Consider the following 24911-nt stretch of genomic DNA (forward strand, 5'->3'; position numbering starts at 1 on the left):
TTGCATTCTTTCATAAATCTGAGGTTAGATTGTCCAGGCTTGGTTTTTCTGGGAGCTGGAGAGAAGCATGTGTGGCTTTGGCACATGCGTGTGGTGTGTATCTTACAATTTTGCTGGCCCTTGAGCACTTTCCCTGGGTCAATAAGGTTTCTGTCTCAAGGACTGCCCATATGGCCTATTTCACCAGCATTAATTCCACTAGATTAACTGCATAGGACGAATATGGGTCAATGCCTGGATTGTTGGGAGAATGAGTTCCTGATTGCAGGCTGCTTTGCACAGAAGTACTTGTTGGCAGCTGAGATCATAGTGCACACACTCCTCACAATAACCCACTTTGCAATGTATTTAGAAAAGGGTCTTGGCTGTCTGCTTGCTGCTTTTCCATACAAAGTGCAGGCCCTGATTTATAATCCCACTCAGCACACCAAGGCATTCGTTGCTCAGCCATCATCTTGTTTCTCTGACTTCCTGCAGCACAAGGGAGAGCATATGTGCTTGGACCAGCTATAGTAAACCCCTCCTTTTTTCCCCTCGTTGTTTAGCAAGAAAAGAGAAACTAATCTATGAAGTATTGCATTATTTGCTATAAAAAAAAGTTTGTGTTTTTTTTCCCTCCTGTGAATGCTGTGATTTAATTTTTTCCTTACTGCAAGTCATGAAACGAGTTGGAGAGACAGATGGAGAAGGGAAGCAACAGATCTCATGATATCTCTATGTATTATGATTCCAGTGAACCTGGAAATTGCCTTTTTGGTTTTTTTTTTTTTTTTTTTAAGCAGAGCAAAGGCTCTGCATTGTAGTGTCTTGTTCCTGAATCTGCAGCTCTCTCCGTTGTTTCATGATAGCTTGTGGTCCTTTATGGTGGAAAAGTAGCACCTAATCTCTTTCCTAAAGAGGGATAAAGCTGATGGGTCAACACACCTTTTTTCTTGGTTTAAGTCTGAAGTGATTTAAGTCCAGATTACTCTAAGAAGGTAGAGGTATAGGTTAGAGGCTAGATCCTACCCACATTACAGTGATTATAGAAGCAGAATTATTTCAGTGCCACTAGCATCCCTGTTTGCATGATTCAACTGGGTTGAAGAGATTCTTCCATAATCGCCTAAAATTAATGTTAGCCATCGCAACACAGAAGACAGTGTTGCCCTGTACACAAGTGTTTGACTGTAAGAGCTTGTCAACGCAGGCACAGTTCTGATGTGAAGATGCTGGCAACTTAGCATAGTAGATTCACATGCCTTTCTATTGCAGTAAAGAAACATGGGTGACAGCAAAATCTTACATGTCATAAGGACCTGAGGATGGAAGATGACAAGACAGGGTGTTCGCTTTTTGCCTCTGCCACTGACTTGAATTTGGACATCTTCCTTAATCACCTCCTGCTTGCGTGCACTGTGCTGTCCCACCTCGGCAGATGAAAGAAGCATTGAGTATTCATTGAGCATCTTGAAGTGAGAAGCAAAGCGAAGACAGACACAGCCTTGAGCAGGTTCTGAATCCCCTCCCCTTTTCCCTGATGTATAGTCTCACGATGGAGTGAAGCCTCCTTTCACCCGCTGCTGCCTTCTGTTGGGCTGTTCAAGGCAGGATGTGAACCTGTGCACGTCGTACGTGCGTAGCCTACGTAGCTGCATCGCTCACGGCCTAGCGAGGAGCCGCCCGGCTCTGGGGGATCAGGGAGAAGCTGTGAGAGGTGCAGGAAGACAGGACGCATGAGGGATAGCCCAATGGGGTTTCTAGCAATGTCTATTTTTCCCTCTCCCTCGTCTTTTTATTTATTTATTCGTTTATTTACTGGTATCCTACCCACTAACCAGTGCGGACACAGAAGTCAACATACTTGAGGAGGTTCTGTTTCCTTATGCAATAAGGACTCATGAGACAACTGAAAAATTAGGTCTAAAGAATTATTCTAAAAATCTGAATGGTTGGCATGGCTGTGCTCTGATGGGCTGTCTCATAAAATCATGTATTTCCTCCACATGCTTGCAAAAGACTTTGGGATCATTAAAAGACAAATCTTTTCAGACTAGGTGGGTTTTTTTGGTTTTGTTTTACTTTATGAGAGTGCAGGTTCTCTCCCCCCCCCCCCAATTGTTTTTTTAAAGCCCACTACTGCTGTTTTGAGACCACCGCACTAGGAACTTTCTTCAATATTTTCCTATCTCTTTCCTTTTCTGAATGCAGGAAACACAAAATATTCTTCTGGCATTTGAGCTGCAGTTATTTTGAGTGGCTCCAAACAGAGGGAAATGTGTTTCTGTGGTAGTTGCTGTAGAGAAGGAATTTTGCTGAAATGTCTCTCCCCCACCACCCTTTGGTGGCTGCAGAAAAGAAGCCAGTGTTTGAGGCCCCAGCTCTGAGCATCTGCTGGATCAGTTTAGGCCAATTTCCCCACCCCTCCCCCTTCCCCTCTTTCCATTAGCAAACTAGATATAAAACAGAAGTCATTGGACAAATAGGAAAAATGTGTAGCAGAGGAAGCCCTTGTGATTAGGGAGCTGTTAACCAGTTATTTCATGTCCGGCTTTCAGTGTATTTTTAAAAATGATGCTATTCAGTGACACATCGAATTACTATAAATGGCATTGGCTTCATTGCTTTCTCATGGAAGCCAACTTGCATTTTATTTTTAACTTGAGCCCACTGATTATTTTTAAAATTAGCGTAGTATTTGCTGAAGATGCTAGAGTGAAAGGCAAAGTGCAGGCAATATACATCAAATTTCCTCATGCGCTCTCTTGCCAGATTACTGCAGAGTCCTATGGAAACACAGTGGTGAAAGAGCAGCTTGGTCAGTGTCTTGTCCAGTTGTTTCTTGGCCATTCTAGGCAGACGACTGGCTGATGTGATTAGTGACAGCTGTAATGTTTGGTTTTGTGTTAAGGAAGCTTGTCCATTAGGAACTGGCCCAAGACACTATAAACCCCTCTTTTCTTTTTCTTTTCTTTTCTCCTCATTGATTGCCAGCAGCCGTCACATCATTACATGCATTTACAATGTCCTTGTTGAGACTTCACTGTGTGCACATGGTTTATATCAGCGGTTTCCCAAATATAGGGAGAAAAGCACTATACTCCCTACCTGCCTCCAACAATGTGCTTGTAAACTTCAGGGATAGGGAGAAAGAAAAATACAGCTTTGGGAAAAATGCCAGGGGGTTCTGAGCCTGCAGTTAGTGGTAAGTTTTAGACAGAGAGGTGAGTCTTGCGTCATGGTCTAAACATGGTAAGGTTTAGGCTTGCATACATTTCTGATGGAATAAATTTCACAGAGTAGCAAATGGTCTGTGTGGCATTGTGGCATTCGAGGCAGACTCCCAAAGCTGCCCTTGTCATATCAAGGTATTCTGGCAAGCCTAGTCCACTTAGTGAACTGTGGTAATAGCTGGCATGCCAAAGTGAAGACCACTGCAAGCCTGGTGCATCTGCTTTGCTTTATTTATGGAGTGCAGCACTCATTACATTCACTAGAGTTTGCAGCTAGTCTTCAGGTTGATCCTGAGACAGAATGACTCTTAGGGGTCCTCAGTGGGATTAAAGCATTTTACGAAACCGGATTAAACCCAGCTATAAACTGGGTTGCAAACTGGAGATGAGAATCTCATTCAAGTGCCATGGACCTATTTCCATGCCAATTCAATCCTGAAGAGCAAGCAGTCATTCCAACAGCACAATCTTCCGCTTTCCATTTGCGATCTACCAGGGATTAATACCTGTACTATAGCTCTACCACACCTGAAAAAAAACACTAGGTGAAGTTTTGTAGGGAACACTGGTTTAGTACTTGGATAGAATATCCAAGCTTCATATGTCATTCCCTTCTATGGTTTTCGTGATCATGAAAGTATCAGTGCATCACAGAAAATTTCACTTTCAGCGCATTCAGCCTGTCCTTGGTAGTCATCCAGTTTGTGTCTTAAGAGAGCCTTCTTCATAATATTTACATTTAATATTCCTACTGCAGTGGAGAAGCCAGCATTTGTTTGTACATTGCTGAGGTGTAAAATAGAGAATTTTTAATTGTATCATGGGACAGCTTTGCTAATAGGCTCTTTACTAGTCTGAAAATTTTACAGTGTACTTAAAAAAAGAAATCCCTCTTGGCAGGGATTTCATAGCAGATGCAGTTGTCATGTCTCCGTAGTTTATTCAGGCAATGCTATTTAGTGAAGTAGCTGTATCGCTGAGAAAAACTGAAACTAATTTTTTGTCTTATCTTCAGTATTACCATTACGGTGAATGACAGACAAATTAGTTCTTAGAAACTAGAACTTTAAGCCAGGAAATGGCTTTGCCTTCCCTCAGTTTCATCATCTGCCCAATGGGAGATTATGATATTCCTTTGAAATGTTGTTTACTGAAGAAATTAAATCTACTCTGTGACGCAGTATCCTTTCCTTGTTTGTCGTATTTATTTGCTTACTTGCTAGTTCCTTTGATTTAGTAATTTTGCAATTGTAAAGATCCTTCCACTGTGTTAATTAGTTGCATGGACTGACTCGTTAGAGGTCACCCTCTGGTATTTCAGTTAGGTAATGGAAATATAAGGAAGAGGGAAGAAGTTAAAATAAAAATGAAGACCATACTTTGTTCAGCATCCTGCTCACAACACAGCATGGCTGCGTTGGAATCCTGCTGCTGGAATGTCCTGACATGATGGTGTTTATTTCCACCACAGCTCTGAAATGTAAACAGGACATTGTGGGATGCTAATGCAAGGGGCAGGAAACGGCTGAGAATCCTGAACTCTTGGGCCATCGGTAAGACGCAGGAAGTGAATTGCTCGGGCAGGTTGGTGCACGGTACCCACTGCGCGTGGTCGACTAGGGCTGTTTTCAGGGAGGGTATCTGATGTGTGCTGATGAGGAAGAGCCCATAGGGCCACGTAATCAATAGCCGTAGTCATCAATATACATAGGAACTTGCAGGATATGCAGCATGTTAGGGTGCTCTGAGCACTGTTTAGAGGATGGGAGATGAAATGGTATCTTGCCTTCAACTTGAAACGTGGACAGAAGAAATGACAACCTGCCAGTGGCATTTATCTTCCCATATGCTTTGCGTTGCAGAGTGAGTGAATTCAGCTGTGAAACATGAAAGCAGCGTAGAGAGGGACAGAGCTCTTGCTCCGGCCTTAAAAACCCAGAGGATATGGGTAGCTGGAAGCAACAGAGTTGGGTAGTGTTAATTTAGTGGAGTATTAGAGATTGTATTGCATTCCCAATCATGATTCTCTCCTCGCTGAAAAGGGGCTTGTACAACAAGCATAGGATAGTGTCATCAGTGCTGTTTGCAGAAGCAGATGAGCCAGGGTGAAGAGATGGCCACGTGGTGTGGTGCCCTTGAGGCCTGTGTTGCTGGAAGCAGGGTTTCACCCCACTTCAGTTTGATTAGAAGACCTCAACTCTTGCAAGCCACAGCTGCTAATCCCTGCTCTGTAGCACCCCTTGTAGCAGCAAAGACAGAACTGTGTTGTAATGAGTATAAAGGAGGTCCTTTATTGAGGTTGCTAAGTGCATACAGACCCCGTAATTCACACTGGCTCGCTAGCCTCCAGACTGGCTGACTGCTGCCTCATGTTGCCACACAAGGTCTCCCTAAGTCCTGGCCTGGCGTCTGGAGCAAGAAAAGCACTGTGGACTAAATGAGAGTGCACAGAGCTTCCCTTGCTCCAGACGCCAGACTGCAAACAAAATGAATTAAGTTTTCTGTGTAGCAAATGTTGTGTGCTGCTTGTTGTACTAACTCCCCCCCTGCCTTCGCTGATGGCTGTGTGGCATGCAGTGAGGCACAATAGCTGCAGTACTACGTTAGGCACCCTCTCCTTGCTTTTTCTTATTTTATTTTTTTAACAAGGCTCTTGCTGGCACAGTTGCCAGTGTTGATACTTTTCAAACAATGTGCTCTGAATTGTGACTCTTCTGTGCTGGTTGAGCTGGGTTTCCATCCGGATCTGAAATAGGAAACTTATTACTTGGAACTACTTTTTAAAGGTGAAGCTGACACAGGTTTCTTATTACTTACCGAGCCCTGGGGGCTGAGTTACATTCCTTACACTGCTGTAGGTGTTAATGATTTCATCAACTCAAGAAACACAGAGCCCTGAACTCTGCTCTTGGCAGCTAATAAAAAAGGGAAACTGACCTTTTTTTTAAAAAAAAAAAAAGTTTTCTTTTTAAAAAAAATTTTTTTTAAAAAAAAATAGATTTTGGGGGAGATTTAGAAACTGCAATTAATAGAGTTTATTTGTGGGCTTAGTTTTTAGAAATCAAACAGATAGTAAAGCCTCAGTAGTTTGCTACTGCGAAGCATCTCTGAAGTTGCAGAAGAGCAAGAATCTGTGAGAGGGCCTATTGTGGGTGCTGACCTAAGGATTTCATTTGTTTGGTATGTCTTCTATGCCTCAAAATAATCAGGAAGGTTACTGTATATGCAGACATACTCTTTTTTTTTTTTTTCTTTCCCCTCTCCTGTATTACTTTTGTTTGCATTCAAATGGCTCATAACAGTATAGCCTTGCTGTAAATCTGGAGAAATTACAGGCTATGTTTTTTTGTTCTTCTGTCATGTATAGGGCAGGAAGATGGCACTGTGCACAAGGACTAGAATTTAAAATCTAAATTAATTGGTATTCCTCTGGGTTCCTTCACTAACTTGGTGTATGATCTTGAGCAGACCATCGTTCTCTTCATACCTGTGTTGTAATATTCTTGTGCTTTGCCAGATTGCCTTAAAACATGAGTTCATCTGTTTTAGGATTTGAGTAACATTCATTTTCCATCCAAGAGCAAACTGTCTTGAAACAATTGTTGTCCATGTGACAGACTGTCCATAGGCTAGTAAGTGGAAGGTTACAGAATTTAATGTTGATTAATCCCTGGTATTGATGGATCAGACTCAAAGCTTATCCTTTAATTATTTAAAGAGGTGCTTAAGAGGTGACTTGACCATCTTTTATAATTACCTATACCTATATTTGGTGCTAGCATTTTTTGATCCAGGAAAGGTAAGTTGGGAACCAGGCCCTGAGAATTGAAATTGTGCAGAAGAAGCACAAGTTTCCATAGTGAGAGATGGTTTACTAAGGGTTGCAGTAGATTTTCTGCTGCTGAAACTTCTAAAACCAGTGGGATGTCTATTGCAAAGTTACATTCTACTTTAAACAGGAATTACTTCATGGCGATGTGGTGGCCTGTGTTGTGTGACATCAGACTGGATGTTGCCAGAACACATTCAGTTTTATAGTTCCTAGGATCATCCTCAGATTTGTGAGTGCAAGTCTTGCTGAGGCCAATGGGAGCCAAATAAACTTGAAGTCAGGATTTTATACTGCCTTCTTACCCATCCTTTATGCTTCCAGGCTGTTACCTAAGTTGTACCCAACTAACACGTAAAAATACTCTCTTGCATTTCTTGTATCTTCTTATCACTTCATGGTGCTGCTAAGCCTGGTTTGCACCCATCTTCATTACTTACCACATGTGCCTAATTAATTACTTGTGGAATCACTCTGCTGTTTGAGTAATTATTCGAAGATGGACAAGATCTTCATAAATGTTCATCTCCCTTACTGACACCAGTGGTTAGACTTTCGAAAGAGCTCTGTATGTCTCCCTCATATTTTTGCTTGGAGATTTTCCCATGTGAAAGTCTGTTCTCAGAAAATTGGCAAATTTTGAAGAAAGCTTTGAGTTTCCCAAATATTTCCACATTCTTATGAAGGCTGGGTATTTCAAAATTTGAGTTAAATCACACCAGAAAAATGTACATGTGACTATTTCCTCCTTCCATTTTTTTTATGATGCTGAATGCAACAAAACTTATGTTGATAGCTTTTTCAAAATTCTCTACTTATATCTGTTGATTTTGGTAGAAGGGGAAAAGTCAACTTAAAAAAAGTCTTTCAAAGACATCTAAAGAGTTCCCAAGGTTAAAGTAGATTCATCTCCTCCCTTGCCCCCTTCCAAATCCCCTGCCTATCCCTCAAAAAAAAGAAAAAAAAAAGAAAAAAAAATCTAGACAGTTCTTTCTAGTTTTGACCAGATGTTCAATCAGCTGCACTGCCTTTTGGAAATCTGCCTCCTGTTTTGTGCTAAGGAAGCTGGACAGTTTTGTGAAGGACCTACCCTTGATGGTGAGGGCCAAGCACTCTTTAAATTTTCATTTTAATTACTGAATTTCAAGCGTGCCTTGCACAAGCATGTCATGTGAAGGTTGCAGATTATGTGTGTAAGCCTGCTCTTCTCAGTGACAGTTGAGATGAGGGAAAGGTTGCAGAAGTGTCCGATAGGATCAGTGCATTTAGAGAGAGGATTTCCTGCAGATTCTCTAAATAGCAAAATGTTCCTTTGATGGCATACAGTTGAGCAGAAAAAGCATCCACTAATTGAGATGTTCTCTTCAATTAATCCTCATTTTGAACAAATGCCCTGGAGACCGAAGTGTAACTTGCAGACAGCAGGTTAGCCGTTACAGCTTTGCAGGCATCGTTTTAGGTAAGACTTTAGAACTGTGTTGTGCCAAATCCTTCTTATTTATCAGGGAGTAATGTCATTAGGCTGGAACAACTCTGAAGGGGCTGTGTAAGCCCATGTATGGTAGCTCATATCCATGAGGGATCTTGGGAGACTCCACTGGAAGGAATCTTACTAACAGCATCCTTGAGTATAGTCTGGTAGGAAAGTACCCTGAAGAGCATAGTGAAGGATTGCTTAGAGATCATACCCATGCCTGCCAGTCCTTGGGGGCCTACTTAATTTTTCTGGCTTAGGGCTGCATGCATCCCTGTTTTAGGGGTAACTTGAAATGCCAGGGTTTGCTTTTGTTTTTCTCTGTTAAGTCTTAGGAGATAAAAATCAAGCTGTCTTGAGGGGAAGTACTTCTGATTCTGAAACAGTTGCAAAAAAAAGACATTGCCTGAGGACCTTATCTAAAGCTTATCTGAGAGATAATGTATGTATTGCAGGAGGGTGGCAAGTCAGGGCAGTTGGCACATGCTGTTTTGGTGAACAGGAGCATGTCTTTGATTCCAGCATCCCTTTGGGAGCGACATTATCTGCAGCATTGGTGTGGGAGTTGATGCAATTTCTTTTAGACCTGGATGGGAGGAGGAATCTTATGTTGGGGTGTGCCAAAAAGCCACCAGAGAAGAAAATAAAGTTAGAAGAGGATGGAGAGTGTGAGGGAGTGAAGATCAGCTTGTGGCTACTGGAAAGCTGTAATTTTTTTTTAGCAACGTGGTTTCTCTAGCCATGTTTCTGTGGAGACAGTCTGCAGTACATAAACTGTCAGATGTTTGGGGAGCTACATGCTGCTGAGCAGGAAATCATTCACATTCCTTATCTTCCACACATCAGGCTCGGGAAAAGTCCAGCCAGAAAGCTTGCTCCCAGGCCTTAGGGAACAGGGCTTGACCTCTGGGAAAGGGTTTTGCTGAGTTTTGCGTACAAATTAAACTTCTTTCTAAGCATTTGCCCTGAAAAAGCTTCCTAAGGACAAATACTAGATGCTGGTGGTTAGCCGTTCTTCTGTGGCTAAAATCCCATCCTGTTCCCAGTGAAATCAGTGGTAAAAAATCCACTTACTGCAGTGGGAGCAGATGAAGCATAGGAAGAGACCAATTTTGAAAAATTCTGCAGTTCTAGAGAATTCCCATCAAATGTTCCTTTGGGGATAAAGACCTCTTTCCAAAAAGTGAAGAAATGACTGGGGACTGGTGCCTGTAGGGAAGGTTTTGGGGCAAGCCAATGCATTTTCAACAGTCCCACCTTTCCTCATCTGGGAACTAGTGTCTGTACCAGCCCGCTGTGTCAGTGACCCTGCCCAAATGTCAATTTAAGAACAATGTGTGGATGGTACAAGGACAGGTAATGTTCATGCAGCAAACACTACCAGACAAAAGCTTTTCCTGTAAGACTCCATCTATGTCTGTTAAATCCTCTGGGGAATCACAGCTTTAATGTTGATGACAATTTTCCGTTTGGGAAAGGATGGGGGAGATGCCTTATGCAATCCGTGAAAACTGACCTTTTACAAATATGAAGAGTCTTTTTTGACTAATGGACAGCCTGGCTATGAATTCTTATGACCTGAAAGTCTAAAATGAGTTAAATTTATGGGAAAATGCATAGTGGTGTTTGTTGTTGTTGCTGCTGTTTGTTTCTTCTTACTGTTATTACTTCTAACAACAGTACATCAGCACACGGATCTTAGTTCTGCAGCTTGCTCTCCCCTGCCGTTAGCAGGGCTAGGCTCAAGAGAAACTTTGTGCAGAGTTCCTTTACTTCAGCCAATCTAGATTTGTACCCTGAAGTAAGTTCCCTGAGCACTTAGGTAGAAGAGGGACCTACTGGCATGAGGATTTTTGAAGAATTTGATTCCTTGCTTAAGATGCGAAGTGTTCAGGGAGCGATGAGATCAGCATTGCAGGGTGTTTCCTTAAGAACCAGGTGTCCGGCCCAACCTCATATCAAATGCAGAAGCAGGAGCCTTGAAGATTTATTTTCAAGGCCAGCCTCCGAACTGCTTTGTGGAGCTCTCCATTTCCTTGGCTGTGCAAGGTGTGGGGTGTGTATCTGTCGCACGACCATATGCAAGTTTTTGGTATGTGACTTCTGGGGCCAGAAAGTCGGGCCATCCCTGGAATAGATGCTTGTTAGCAAACATTGCCTTGGAATCTTCTCTTTAATCCACCTTCAGACCAAAACTATGTTACACGTTTGCTCAAGGATGCAGTTAGTGAGCTGTTATTTTCACACTTTTCTTCCCCTCTTTTTCTCTTCCTTTACCAGCTGCTCAGAACTTGTTTATCAACTTCTGAATGAAAGGTGTGTCGTGGCTCAGCCTCCTGCCAGCCGCTTGGAAAGCTGTTCTCTCTGCCTCTTAAAGAAAACCTGTCAGCTCTTTCTTATAAATCAGGAGATTGTTTGCTTTTAGCTTTACACTGCAGTGTTTGCGAAGAAAGAAAAATCTCTTTATAAGCATGTGAAAGAGGCACTGCTCCCTGAGAAATACTTTTTTTTTCTTTTTCTTTTCAGTGAGGCTGAAGGCAATATTTTTTCCTCCAACCCCTGGGATCTTCTGTGTGTTTTGCATATGTTGCCTCTGCTGTTTGGCAATGCAGCATAGACTTGAGATTGTTTCTAGCTTGCGAATATGGGCCTAATAAAATGTGCAGCACTGGCATGTGTGACTTGGAGTTGTAGTGTCCTCTCAATAGACAAGAATGTACTGGAGCAGCAGCTGCTTTAATTGTGTGTAAATCTATTGTGGAATGTAGTACTCGAGGGACCATGGCCTTTGTCTTGTTCCAGTCACTTCTGAGGGGCCCAAGATGCTCTAGCTTTTCATTTGAGTTGGTTTCAGAACTCCCAAGTTTCGTTCTTGCAAGTCTTTGGATTTGATGAGCCAAGGCAATTAGCCACCTTTGTCGTTACCTGCCCGTACAGTATTTGGGCAACCACGTTGAGTAAGGAAGGTGTGGAATAGCCCGGGCCAGGTCAGGGGAGGACCCAGTGCAGTGGGGTGTGCATGCACCTCCCTATTCCGTTCTGCCCTGGAGAAATTCCATTTCTCCCAGGAATGTTGTGATACAGGTGATATGGGTGGCAAAGATGAGGTCTGGATCTTTGAGTGGGGCTTGCTTAATGAAAATTTTTGGCGCTGTCACCTTAATGTGGGCTATCCATCCAAACAGTTGCAGAGCCATAAGCAACGTAATATAGCAATGTAAACTATGTTGCTATACATATTTTAATGCATATCTACCCAGCTTGTTTTGGCATTTTAATAAAATATTTTGAGTTTGAGGGCCATCTGATTGTAGTAATGAGAATAAGGGAGTAATACGTATGGGAACTATACTAAAGATTTTTTGTTTTAGGCCCTCTGTTTTAAATCTCCTTACTAGAATAATTCTTTGGGAGGAGATAGGAAAGAGGTGTTGCAAAAATGCATGCTCTGAATGTTCTAATAAAGCAGGTGGGAGGGGATGTCTTACAAATCTTTTTACTTGACAGATCACTTGAACCAAAGTTGAGTGTTTGCTCCTTGAGTGAGTGCTCCCCTGGCAGGCAGTAGAGTTAGAGAGACAGTCAATTGGGCAAAGGCAGTTTTGTTATTTTTGATAGGTGGAAAGGAAGACTTGTATAAAGTTGTCTGCTTGTCTTTTTTAGAACTGCATTCTGGCTTTTTTGTTTGTTTTTGTCTTTTTGTTTGTTTGATTTTTTTTTTTTTGAGCATGCAAACATTTACTGTGGAAACACCTTGCACTGAAAACCAGGGAATACGTGACCAAAGTAGTAAAGGAAGCTTATAATTTTGACTGGTATTTCAATATTTGAGATTACGATGTGTTCTATCAGTCAAAGCCACTACTTTTAAGTGTTTATTGCTGAGTGTTCTGTAGGAGCTTTACTAACCAGGAGAACGGGAGGTGGTTGTTTTGTTACTGACTGTCTACCTGACAGTGCTGTGGGTTGTGAATGCAGCTGTGTTATTGGTGAGTGGCTGATACTGAAAAGCACATGTGGTTGCTGAACAGCTCCTGAAAGCCAGGAGTGTATTTTCACAGGGTTGTCTAATAAATGGTAGCCCGAAGAGAGACATTTAGTTTGGTGGATGAATAGATCCACAAATATAGGTGAGACCTGAAATGTTCCTTTAAAACTAGTAAGATATAAACTACCCGTAGCTCTTTTCCAAGAATGCAGGATGGAAAGAGGTGAGGGTTGCAGTGTGGTCTGTGATATACAACTCTGCTCTGGCACTGGACACTGCATGGTGGCTGGCAACGATACAGAACTTCTCATGGTGCAGAAAGAAAGGGAAGTTTTCACTGTGTGTGTAGCTTGAGAGCAACTTCTGCTGAATGCTGTTAAAGCAACAAGGGCTTCAGTACTCTGGGCTCTTTTCTTTCTGATTGGAGGCAAATTTGTTGTGTTGCAGCAAGTAGCATGAAAGTGTACTCTTGCACACTGATGGGCCCAAAGCCTCTAAAGGAGAAGGGTCTTAGGACATTTGAAATATATAACTAATTCCCAGGTATGGCATATCTTGCTTTTATAACTCGCCAGGGAGACTAAATACTTTCTTGAGGACATCCAGCCTGGCAAGAGATCTATGCAGCATGAACCAAGCACATGTACACCTAAATCTTCCAGCGTGAAGGACTATCCCCAGTTTGGATTTGGGTTTCTCATTTACCATGTACTGGGCTCTCTTGAAATTGAGCTGGGAAAAAATGTAAGGTGATTTATCTTCAGTTTAACCAATGCTTTTAAATCTCAACTCTTGAAGGAAGGAGGAAGGAAATCACCTCCATTCTCAGCAGCCTAAGATTTGCTTTTCCTCTTTAAATGTGGAAGCGGTGTAAGTGAATGCAGTTAAAAAGAAGCTGCTATATCAGCTTGTACTGAAATTGGTGCATGCCTGGGGAGATATTCTAGAGTAGTCAGAACATGATGATTTGAGTCCTCTACTTTGACAGTCCCAAAGTGGGCTGAAAAATACTGGAGAGGTCTTGCAGAAAAGGAAATATTTTGTGGGATTAATAAACAAATAAATAAAACTCTAGATGCCCACCTGGTACAATTCTACTGAGGAGAAATTTCATGAGAATGCATAATGTAGAAGTTCTTGTTTGGAAGAGTGAATGTCTTGTTCTAGCAGGCGTGTGTTTCCATCGGAATTAATAGCAGTCTTCTACCCATGAAGAGGACACTATATGAATTCAGAGTCTCTGTAACCTAATTCCATTAATGTGTTGATGCTGAAATTACTGCCTTGATACATGGAACAACCAACATATTTTTGAGTATCATTTCCAGTGTCTTTCTGAAAAGAAGAGAAAAATGGCATTCTCTAGCCAAGGCCTGAGATCGTTCCTTTTCATCATTTAAGACACTTAGTTTCTTATAAGAGAGAGAGAGAGAGAGAGAGAGAGGGATTTCCACTAGAGAACTTAGCCTAAATATTTGAAGAACTGAATACAGGGACATGAGCTCATTTTTTTGAATGATCCATTGGCTGGCATTACCTCCACAACAGGGTCCTTCCACAGTGCAAGACTTGCTACAGTATTTCCACAGCCAGAATATTCCCTTCCACTCTGAAAACCAATCTTTCCTCTTGCCCTTTATTCTGTTTCCCATGATAAATGGTTTCCCTCTCGTTAGTTATTTTGTAATTCAAGCTCAAACTTTGGTTCTTGGAGACACTCCTTCCAAGTTAGAGCAATGTCTCCTTTGGTAAGGAGTGACTGATTGGGGGAGGCAAAGAGATCTTATTTCTGAGATATTGTCCATATAGGTTTCTCTGCTAGTAAATGAGTATCAAGACTACTTGAGGTGGATGCAGTCGCAGTACTACAGCATATTATTTTTGTTTCATGTGGGCAACGTTATGCCTCACTCTCTGTTACACAGAAGGTTTCTGGACTGCTGTGAAAATACCTTTCCTCACACTTTTACTATGAGCAGCTTTTTGGGAAGCTTTTTGGGATCTTGTGGTCATCATGCTGGGATTTTTTTGGTCATGTACCATGTTTTTGGTCATATTTGGTACTGTTGCAGTTCAAACAGGGAGAAACTCTTGCTGTAGGACTATTCCAGTACATGCTAAAAATGTATCCTGCAATAATGATATGTTATGAAATATGCCCTGGGGATTAAGGAGAGTTAATGCTGTTATTAGTAGGCCCTATAGGAAATTAATTGTTTCTGTATCATGCATGACCTCCTAAAAACGTAGAAAAACTTTGCCTGTCTGTAGAATCCCAACATGAAGACAATATTCTAAGAGCCAACTGACTCCTTCCTGTCTAAAGAATTTTTTCCTCCTGGAAACAAAAAGCCATTCCTTAAAACTGCTCCTCTCTCTATACTTGCATTGCTTGATCTGAACTATTTAATTCTGTGGGGTTTATTCCCATGGAGCTTTGTGCACTTAATCGCTGATAGCAGTGTCAACCTGGCACTCAACATTTTCCTGGGCAGTAGACACCCTTCTTGCAGGCTGCATTTCACTGATGATAGGGTATGGAAGGAACGAGTATTACAGAGGAGGTCTCTCTCAAAAGCATCTCAGTGGTGTGAGCTCAGTGTTTGCATTATCCATCTGCTATTTTATCTTTGCAGGGATATGGAGGTAGAGCCATTCCTTTGGACTGTTTTTGTTGCTGTAAGCATTGCCAGGCACCCCTGTGATGTTGTGAACCCTTTGCTTGTAATATACACGACTTTGAGAAAAGTGAAACATAGAAAAGATCCAAGCAAATCTCCATCTCGTGTCTTGATCCTGCAGCCAAAAGTTATGATTTAGTGGTAGACTGGAAGTTTGCATGCAGTTTCTTGGTTTTTGCATGACTTTTGTTTCTGTTTGAATTTGGCATCCCGTCTAAATACAGATTAGGTTTTGATTTTTTTCTGTGCTCCTGATATTTTGCACTTTCCACTGATTTTGTTGAGATGGGTGCAAAGTGCCATGTGGAAATCAAGACTGCTTTGTTCTTCAGAAGGGTTTCTGGGCAGAGGTGGAATCAGATAATGCTGCAACTTCTTGTCATTGGAAGAGTTGTATTACAGATTGGTTGTGTCTTTCCCACATCAAGTAGAAATTGGAAATAATGGCAATATCAGTCTTTCTTCCTGGCCACGTCAGCAGTGAAGCCAAGACCTGAACCTATTGGAAGAGACAATGTTTGACTAAGTATTGTTTGCATTTGCATATATTCCATCCATAAATGTAATATATAAGATACAAGAAAACCTACTGAATTAGATATGTCCTAAAAAGAGGTTTCTAAAGAATAAGACCGAACAAACTGATGCAGGTGGTGATTTGGATAAAGATCAAATAATACAGTTCTGTACAGAACTAGAGGCAGCAAACAGTGATATTAGTACATGTACTGCAAAGTCACGTGTTACTGGATATAGCAAAACTGTTTGCAGTCCTAAAGGGAATAAAGAAGATGCACCTTCCTTAAGGGGGGTGAGAGTTCTGTTCTAGTTGTATGTAGTGGGGCCTCTTCTCAAATAACACCTAAGGACTGTGCATGGAAGTCAAATTAGCTGTTTAGGAGCAGGGTGTTTTTGGATTTTATTTCTTTTTTTTTTCCCAAGTGTGCAGCTGTGATGCTATGGGAATTTTTTTTACTGCAGTCCGGTTTTCTTTAGACTGTACTTGAACTTGAACGGTCATCAAAAAGATGTAAATAGCTTGGGCTCAGAAGCTGAACAACTTGCCATGTATTTAGACAGGCTACTGAATTGTTGTGGGTACTTAGGAGTCCACAGGTGACTGCACAAATATCTACTGTGTCTATCTTCTTTGTCATGTTCTTTGGATATCAGATTACGTATTTAAGTGAACGGCCCATCCTTCAGGAAGAAGAGGATGTTGATCAGTTAGAGCAATAAGTAAACTTCCCTAGTTATACTGTGGTACTTATTTTTTTTTAATCGTGAGCAGTCAAGAGTCTTGATGCAGACATGGCCTCTTGCCATGAAAATAGGGAAGAACTGACAATTGGCAAGTTGGATAAAAGCGCTAGAATGAAGTTAATAGCAATTGACATGACATGTATGGACACCACACACTCATGTACCGTATGCTCTAGACCACCCAGTCAAGGATATGCATTGCTTTCTAGCAAAAGCCATCATCTTTGGGTATTCTAGGGCTTCCCTTCTGTCCCCCTAGTACCTTTACAGTACTCTGTGCAATATATGGCTGTTTGCAAAAAATATATACACTAGCCATGCAGGCACAGAAGCTATTTCTAGGTAATGCAGTTTCTTTTCAGGCCCTCGTAGTCAGTACTCATGTCACTCAGAGCATTGGCCCTTTGGAACTTGCTGTATAGATAAGACATTTTTCACCCTAGTGTCATAAAACACTTAGCAGCCCCACAACCCAGAGCAGCAAACCATGACTCTGTAACCAACTTTCAATGTTGGTATATAATCTCCTCCTGTAAATACTACAGCAGCCAGAAAATATATTTTATCTGGATACCACTTAAAAATACACATAGAAAACAACCCAAAGTCCTAAGGCAGAACTCTTTCCAACTATCCATTCTTCATGAAGACACGTTAGGTTAAAAGTTCAGCATTTTCACCAAGTTGCTGGCTTGGAGTCCAAACCTACTTGCGTAATGTTGAGGTTTCAGGACATTGAACCCAGATTATCCTTTGTCAGAATGTTGAAGAAAAATAATTAAAAAAGGTGATAAAATACAGCATGTGACCTTTTCCTAAATTCACTTTCTAAAATTAATTTATTGTTGGTGCCAAAATGACAACCCTAGAATCTGAGTATCTTAAAAAAGTAGGTTTAAAAAAATAGTAGATTTATAAAATTAGTGACATTTCGAACCTGTCTGTCCGATGACCTAAAAAAGAAACCCTCTCAAGAGGGAAAGAAGATCAATATCCGAGGACCTGTTCCTTTCATGATGCTGCTACTGCCTGCCTGTCTTTCATTTACTTAGTTACCAAAGCGGGGCCTGCAGTGACTTACAGAAATTTATTTTACTCTAGCTGGGACACTAAGAAGGAAAGCAGGGGAGTTGTAAGCTTGAACCTGGCTTTCCCAAGTGGTGTTGCTTAAGACTTGTTTGAAAGAGATTATGGTCCAGGAAAAACATCTGAAAGTCCAAGTGTCATCTGTGTTGTGTTTTTTTCCCTTCATTCTACCCACTTCTTATAAAGACAGACCTGTTCTTTCTGACAGGAGAACTTGAAGAAGATTTTACCCATGTGAGTAAATGATTTGTCTGCCAGTAGTGAAGAATGCACTGATACCCCTACATCTGTGATTAGTTACCAAAGACTGCAATAAAGGGATAATTCTCAGCCATCTCGAGCTTGCTGTCCAGTACTGGCCCTGAGTGCAATGGAAATCAGTTTTTGTATGTTGCCATGACTTCCTACCAGGGATGAAACATTCTTCTGCTAATTGTCTGAAAAAGAAAACAGCAATTCACATGGAAATGAGCTGGAGTTTGAGAAGATGTAATTGCAGTATTAGCATTTGTTTGTTTTTCTTGGAGAACGCTGACAGTTCTTACAGATTATTCCTCTCTCAGCAGAGGCACTCTAATGCCCTCAGTTGCTTATTTTGTCTGAAAAATTCACGCACCCAGGATAACGATGACAACAGCAACATTTGGACTCCCAAATCCTCCTGGCAAAATAGTTACATCATGTCTGGAAATAATTGGGCAGTGACAGAATGGAAAAATTACAATGACTCAAACAAGACAGGGATGCTCTTGGGCTTTGTGCGTGCGTTCTTCTGAAGGTGGTGGTTATTAGCGCTACTGGGAAGCTCTGAACTGACAGCCCTTGTGACTAAATCTCACTCTTCTCAGCATAAATACCACAGAGGTTTTAGCCCCCTAGCCCAAGTTTTCATGGTAGTCTCCCTTTTCTATATTCCCTGCCCTTGGTGTAGAGGAAAGGGTGGATTAGTTTGTTTTCAAGATAGATTTGTCTTTGGCTTCTCACTTGATGTGATCAAAAAGATTGAGTTCTGGAGTGTGGACATTTTCTGTTCCCTGGGAGCTAGTGCTTTGGGTTGAGTGGACAGTAATGATTAAGGACAGTTTCAAACCAGTGACCTTTAAAAGTATTTTATGTCTTGCGATTCAGGGCCTGGAAATTACAGTATTGTCTTGGGACAGTCCTAAAAACAACTTTTTGAGCTCCTGATTATTTTCAAGAGTAAAATCACCTGGGGATTGTGAAGAGCATTTCAAAAGACAGCCTGCTTGAAGGTATTACTCTCAGTTAGGTATTGGAGTGCCATATGTGGGATCTGTGGCTTTCTTTTCTCATGTTTGTTTTTGTGTAGTTAGATTCCTCACAGGCTCTCACAATTACAGTGATTTGGAGAAGAAGGGTGACTTAACAGCCCAACCCATCTAGTGAAGTTAATGCTGTGGTTGGGAAAACCATCATATAAATTCCATTATTTCATAAAGCATAGGCTTATCCATCTCAAACTATTGTATTAACTACCTTTACACTGAACTTGCAGACATTGCTAAATGCTACCATTACAAGCAGCATCATTACTGGAATGTGAATCGTGGCGTCTTGGCCAAATTTCATTTGGTTGATTACATTCTGCTGACCTACTGTTTTTATTATTATTTGTGCAATATCATAAGTCGACATGGTACCGTACAGTCATTTATTTGCATAAAATACGTAAGTAAGGCCCTACCCTTACTTCAGTGCTGCAGCTGTGACAATAGACTATAATGCAACAAAAACAAAATATACCCAGAATGAGGTGCATCTGTACAGATCGTGTCATGCAGTAGATGCCTTTTCAGAAGTTTAATTTTATTTTAATGTTTGTTTAAAAATGAGGAGTTTGAGGCATTTGTAATACTTGAAGTAGGTACTAGAAGCCGTTCCAAGTCTAAGAGTTATCATGAAAAAAAAAAAACAAGAAAAACAACAAAGATGAAAAAAAGTAGGGAATGAGAACAAAGCTGATAGAAAAGAAAGAGTGAAAGAACTAAGAGTCAACCTGGAAAGTGCTCTGCTTTTCTGTGTCTGAAGGAGCCATCTTTTCTTTTTTCTTTTTTTTTTTTTCTCTTCTTTCTTTTTGTAGAAGGAGGCATGGCAATCTGCAGTAAGGTATAGAAATTTGGTCCATGATAAGAGGGACAGGAAAATTAATTTTGGTGAGACTTTTTTGATATTAGTAGAAAATTGAGGATATTTGTAGACATTACTGAAACTGCAGCACTCTGATAATAGAAGACTTGATGACATCATTGAAGATGATACAGCACTGGTGATGACTGGAGGAGGGTAAGGAAAGGAAGATGGTGAAGTACTGCCCTCAGACCTACAAGGTTACTTATATTTGCAGGTATGCAATCTCATTGGATCCACAGTCTGTAAGTAATAGAACAGTTTGACCCACTGAGTGTAAGGTGTTGGCAATCTTGCATAAGTGTGTAGCTGATAATTTAGAAGGGGAACCTGTGTTTGCACAAAGCAAAATGTACTTCTGCCTCCAAAGTGTCTGTTCAGTCTGACATCTGTGCTCATATCCAAATATGTTTTATGCTTAGATGCTGAGGTGATGAAGGATATGTTAAACATGCTGTGAATTTTACTTATTTTATCTGCAGTTTAAGCTGCAGTGGTCATATCACCATTTACAAGTGTTAGGTGACACACGTGAGATTTGCTTGTATTTAAATGAGAGCAGGGTAGAGCTTCTTATATCATAGAATCATAGAATGCTTAAGGTTGGAAGGCACCTCTAGAGATCATCTAGTCCAACCCCCCTGCACACGCAGGGTCACCTAGAGCACGTGGCACAGGACTGCGTCCAAGCGGGTTTTGAAGATCTCCAGAGAAGGAGACTCCACAACCTGTCCGGGCAGTCTAAGAGGAGAGACTAGCTGTGATCCTGCAAGTTGCTGTGTGTGTGTGAGTTGCAATAAATTTAATACATTTGTGAAAACAGAATATCTTCTTAGCAGGTAAAAGCAATAAATAAATTGCTTGGTCAGCTCAAATGCAGAGTCTTGTTAATCTGTGCTTGACTGAAAGGAGGAGAAAAATATATAAAGGAAAAAATGATCATTTTCTGTTTTTAAGTACTTCACTGTTTTCCCCTTTTTGTGTTTTTATTCTAGATTTGAATGTATTTTTTTAATGGTTTTTCTATGACCAAAATTTGGGTAGACGTATGGTTTGGGAAGTACATGAGGAACCTGCTTGTTGACATCTTACTTCCTTATCTGCCAATGAAGACAGAGAAAGAGGTCCACAATAATCTTTCAGAGGGGAGAAGGTCTCTTAAAAATCTTTGTAACTCTTTTGTATTGGTGAGTTAGTTTCAGGCAAGAAGTTAAATACTATTGGATTTCTGAGCATTAACAGATTGACATTAGTGGTCACTAATCATTCAGCACATCCTGAGCATTCTTTAGGAACTAAAAGTAAATAGATTTTTTTTGACAGACACATTGCACTAGCTTGGTTCAAGGATATAGTTAAACTGGATAGTTTTCAAATAGCACTTACCTCTTCTGTGGTCCTAGGCCATATTTTCTTGGAGGGAGAAAAGAAAAATATATATATATATTATAAAGAGTATATGATATTAGCAGGAGACAAGATGCAAGTATGTGAGGTTCTTTGAAATTCTTGGTTAAGTTTTGTTGTGGCAGAAAAATCACAGAATCACAGAATGGTTGAGGTTGGAAGGGACCTCTAGAGATCATCTAGTCCAATGCCCTTGCTCAAGCAGGGATACCAAAATGCTGAAAAATAACACAGAAACTTGTACCATAAAGCACCTGACAGGTGTGCAGAACAGAATGGAGCTGAGTGTCTCAACTGCTTCATGGCATTCCTCCTCTCCCTTGAAATTCCTGTCTTTGGCAGAGAAAACCAATGAATCAGCTTTAAAATGTGCCAAACTCCCCTCCCTGTTCAAACCATTAACAGTGACTATGACTGGCTGTGACTCCCAGAATTAAAGGGCTGTTGTTACATGAGGCCCCACTTGCTTTCCAGGGTTTTCTTTCCTGTGGTCCATTGATCCATACTGTTTGGTCTGATGATTTCTGTCCAGTGCGGTGGCAGGTGTGCTTTCCAGCTACTGAAGTACTACTGGCCTTCCTGAAAGAGTATTTTTAACTTAATGCATTTTATGGGGTTGGTTATTTGTTATTTTACACCCTGGAAACAAGGAAACTCTTTAGCATAGTGAAATACAAATCAAAAGACCTGGGTTACTACTCCATGTGTGACAAAAGGCTTGCTTGCCAGTTGCCTGACATTACATCTGACATCAGTCATATATATGTGGCATCTGACGCAGTAGCTTCACATGTCTTATTCTGTGTGAAATATTCCAAATTTTTATAGGGAAAAATACAATTTCTGAGAAGAGAATGAAGAGACAGTGAGATGAAACAAGGATTCAGAACTTCCAATTGAAAGAGGATCCTTGTGGGCAGGATCCTATCACACGTGGCTAAACTTTCCGATGAGACTCGGAGAAATTGCGTTAGGTTAACTATGCTTGGTCAGTGGGCCAAGTGGTTTAGAAATGAACACGTACTCCCTGTCAGAGGAAGAGGACATCTTTATAATTAGATCTCGGGCAAAGTTCCAGGCTCGGACTCCTGACCTGAGCCGAACCATAGATGGGGCTGGGAAGGAGGAGAGGGTTAGCTATGAGCAGAGCGTGTGTGTTTAGCTGTTGAAATGGCAGCAAGTTGTTTGTGCTGCGCAAAAGGGTAAGACAGTGCAGCCAAGAAGAGCTGTAGGAGGGAGTTTTGTGTAATAGTAGGGTTACTCTAGAGAGATTTCCCATTGATTCTCAATGTTTTTTAGAAGTGGAAGTGGAAATCTGCATATAATTTTCATTTGTATAAAATTGCCTTATCTATAAGAAGTTGAAAAGCAACAGCTCTTTCAATAGAGAGAAGAAAAAAAAACTTTTGTGGTTACTGTCATATGTTTTTAAATTTTTTTTTTATAAAACCTATATTATCAATTTCTGCTTCAGGAAAATGAAAGATGTTCATTTCAGCGTTTTTCTTCCTTCGGAAGCACTTTCGCAGAAGTTGATTCTTAATAGAGGAACTTTTGAAACCATTTCTGCCACCAAAAATCAAGGAGATGTGATGACTTAAATATGGATCCCCAACAGATCATAAAGACACCAGGGGAACAAGCACTAGTTGATATTTTTTTAAATCATGTTTTCTTACAGACCAGAATTTCATTGCAGCTGAATTGATGCAAATGTAGTTCATACTGGATATCAATCAAATTTGGTTCATTGATTTGGGTTCCTTCCAAGATGATGTTGTGTCAGAATAATGAGTTCTAACCTTATCCACAGCCAAATTGTCATAACGGACATTGCACTTGGAGTAGTCTCTGAGAAGACGGTCTCCAGAGGACAGGGTCAACTTCTGAGGTTCTCTTGTGAAATCTTTTAAGAACTTAAACCTTCTCCAGGGAGAAGAAAGAGAAGTTTGCATGCACATTATTGCCCTAGATCTGAGGGCATTTTGCTTTTTCTAGCTAGATCCCAGTGTCAGAGACTAGGTTCCAGGGCTAAGTTGGCCTTTGGTATCTCATAGTTATGATCCAATGATCTTACTTTTGAAACCAGCACCACGCTGTGCTACATAGCCCTGCTGAGGTGTGCAGAGGGCAGAAGGGCAGTGCTCGGGAGCAGCTCACCTGGCTTTCTCTTCCCTCCAGCTGTGTGAGAGTTGCCCCCGATGACCTTCAGTGCAAAAGGAGAGGTGCCAGATACACCAGCCCTACCGCAAAGGAGGGCAAGTGATTCCTGCCCAACACCTAGTGCCGAAAGGAGATTGTGTGTTGGATTTTATTTTATTTGGTGAGCATGCTCACTAAATTCTTACACAAAATTCTCTCTCTGGAGAGCTTCTGGCTGGCCACCATACATTGAGTACCCCTATGAAACTGCTGTCATAAAGGTGCTTCTCTCGCTTGGGCTCTCTGAGACCGTAAAGCAGCCTGGTCCTGGCCAGCAAACAGGCGCAAGGTCTGTGGGGCAGGCTGGGGCGAAGCTGCGGCGGGCGCTCTGGTGACAAAGCTCAGCTGTGTTGCTGCTGATCCAGCCTCCTGTCGCTGCCTTCACCTGCTGCCTCCTGCCGCTGCCCTGCCTCGTGCCTGAGGAGCCTGGCGTCGCAACAGGCTTTAATTATTTGCTCTTGAAGGATATGCCTTATTCAGCCGATTAAGTGAAAAAATGAAGCCCTTAAAAAATATAACACAAGCCCCTGAACTGTCAAACAACAAGTCCCTTAAAAGGGCAAAATATGCAGCTCTCTGTGGACTGCACAGATCCCTCGTTTCAAACTGCTGGCAGGAGGCTTCCTGTTTGGATGGGCCGTTCGCGAGCGGTGTTGTGTGGTGGAATCAGTCACTCTCCAACTCCTCCTTCGGGCCTTCTCCTGCCTGCCTTTCCACTCCTGATACCAAAGCCCTTCAAGCCTGGGTCCTGTCAAGACTAGATCTGGCAGCTTAGATGTAAATCTGAAAACATGCGTTAGCACAGTGCAGTTTATCTCCTGGATTCATAAAACAGCCCCAGCCACTTATGTGTGTTTGAAAATGTGATAGCCTCCTGAGCTAGCCTGGCCAGGAAGGGGGAAGTTAGGGCTGCAGGTCTGACTCCAGAGTGATGAAAATGGCCTTTCCACTTAGTCGTTTCATCATTGGTTTTATTGTGATCAAATTAATAGAAGCAGTCAATCCTGGTTACTGAGTGTCACTGATGGATCCAGCTGCTGGGAAATCCCACATAGGATTTAAGGCATTTAAAGAAACTCTGGGAGGAGTGATGCTATATTACTGTGCAAGAAGATACTGATATTGCTAAAATTCTGATACCTTTTTCAGCGTGTTTATTTTGCTGCTTTGTAATTCAAATCTTTCTCTTCTCTCTTTCTTTACATGGGCGATAACTATTGTAACTGCAAAGAGCTGTACAGTTCCAGTGGAGTCTTATTTATTTTTATTTTGTTTCCTGCAGAACATGATCAGAAGATAGCATCATACACCATGACCATGGCTCCGCGGAAGAGGAATCGTCATGCGCTGGGGTTTCTTTGTTGTTTTGGGGGCAGTGACCTCCCCGAAATCAACCTCAAAGACAATAACCCCCTTCAATTCCTTGAGTTTTCTGTCCCAATCCCACCAGCAGAAGAGCTCAATGCCAGGTTCTCTGAACTTGTGGTAAGTTTCTCCTGGCATGTCAGTCTGTTTTGGGGGTGGATGAACTCCTCCATTTAAAGAAGGAGATTGAGACATCGATTTTTGGTTAATAAATTTAGGATAAAATCTGCTATGTAATGTCATACAGTGCAAAATC

At 41.4% G+C, this 24911-nt stretch overlaps 1 protein-coding gene across 4 annotated transcripts in view; it reads left to right on the plus strand.

The window, feature by feature from the left end:
* DAAM2 (dishevelled associated activator of morphogenesis 2) overlaps positions 1-24911 on the plus strand; it is a 188469-nt gene that overhangs the window by 53484 nt on the left and 110074 nt on the right. For all 4 annotated transcript variants that reach the window (XM_088524250.1, XM_088524251.1, XM_088524249.1 and 1 more), the window contains one exon: positions 24573-24775. In XM_088524250.1, coding sequence (XP_088380376.1) covers positions 24602-24775 — 174 coding nt within the window. In that variant the 5' untranslated portion in view covers positions 24573-24601. The remainder of the gene's footprint in view (positions 1-24572; positions 24776-24911) is intronic.

This window comes from Tinamus guttatus, unplaced genomic scaffold (genome assembly GCF_059628265.1).
Source record: "Tinamus guttatus ecotype Peru unplaced genomic scaffold, ASM5962826v1 Tinamus_guttatus_pri_ptg000208l, whole genome shotgun sequence".
In the NCBI taxonomy this organism is placed as follows: domain Eukaryota; kingdom Metazoa; phylum Chordata; class Aves; order Tinamiformes; family Tinamidae; genus Tinamus; species Tinamus guttatus.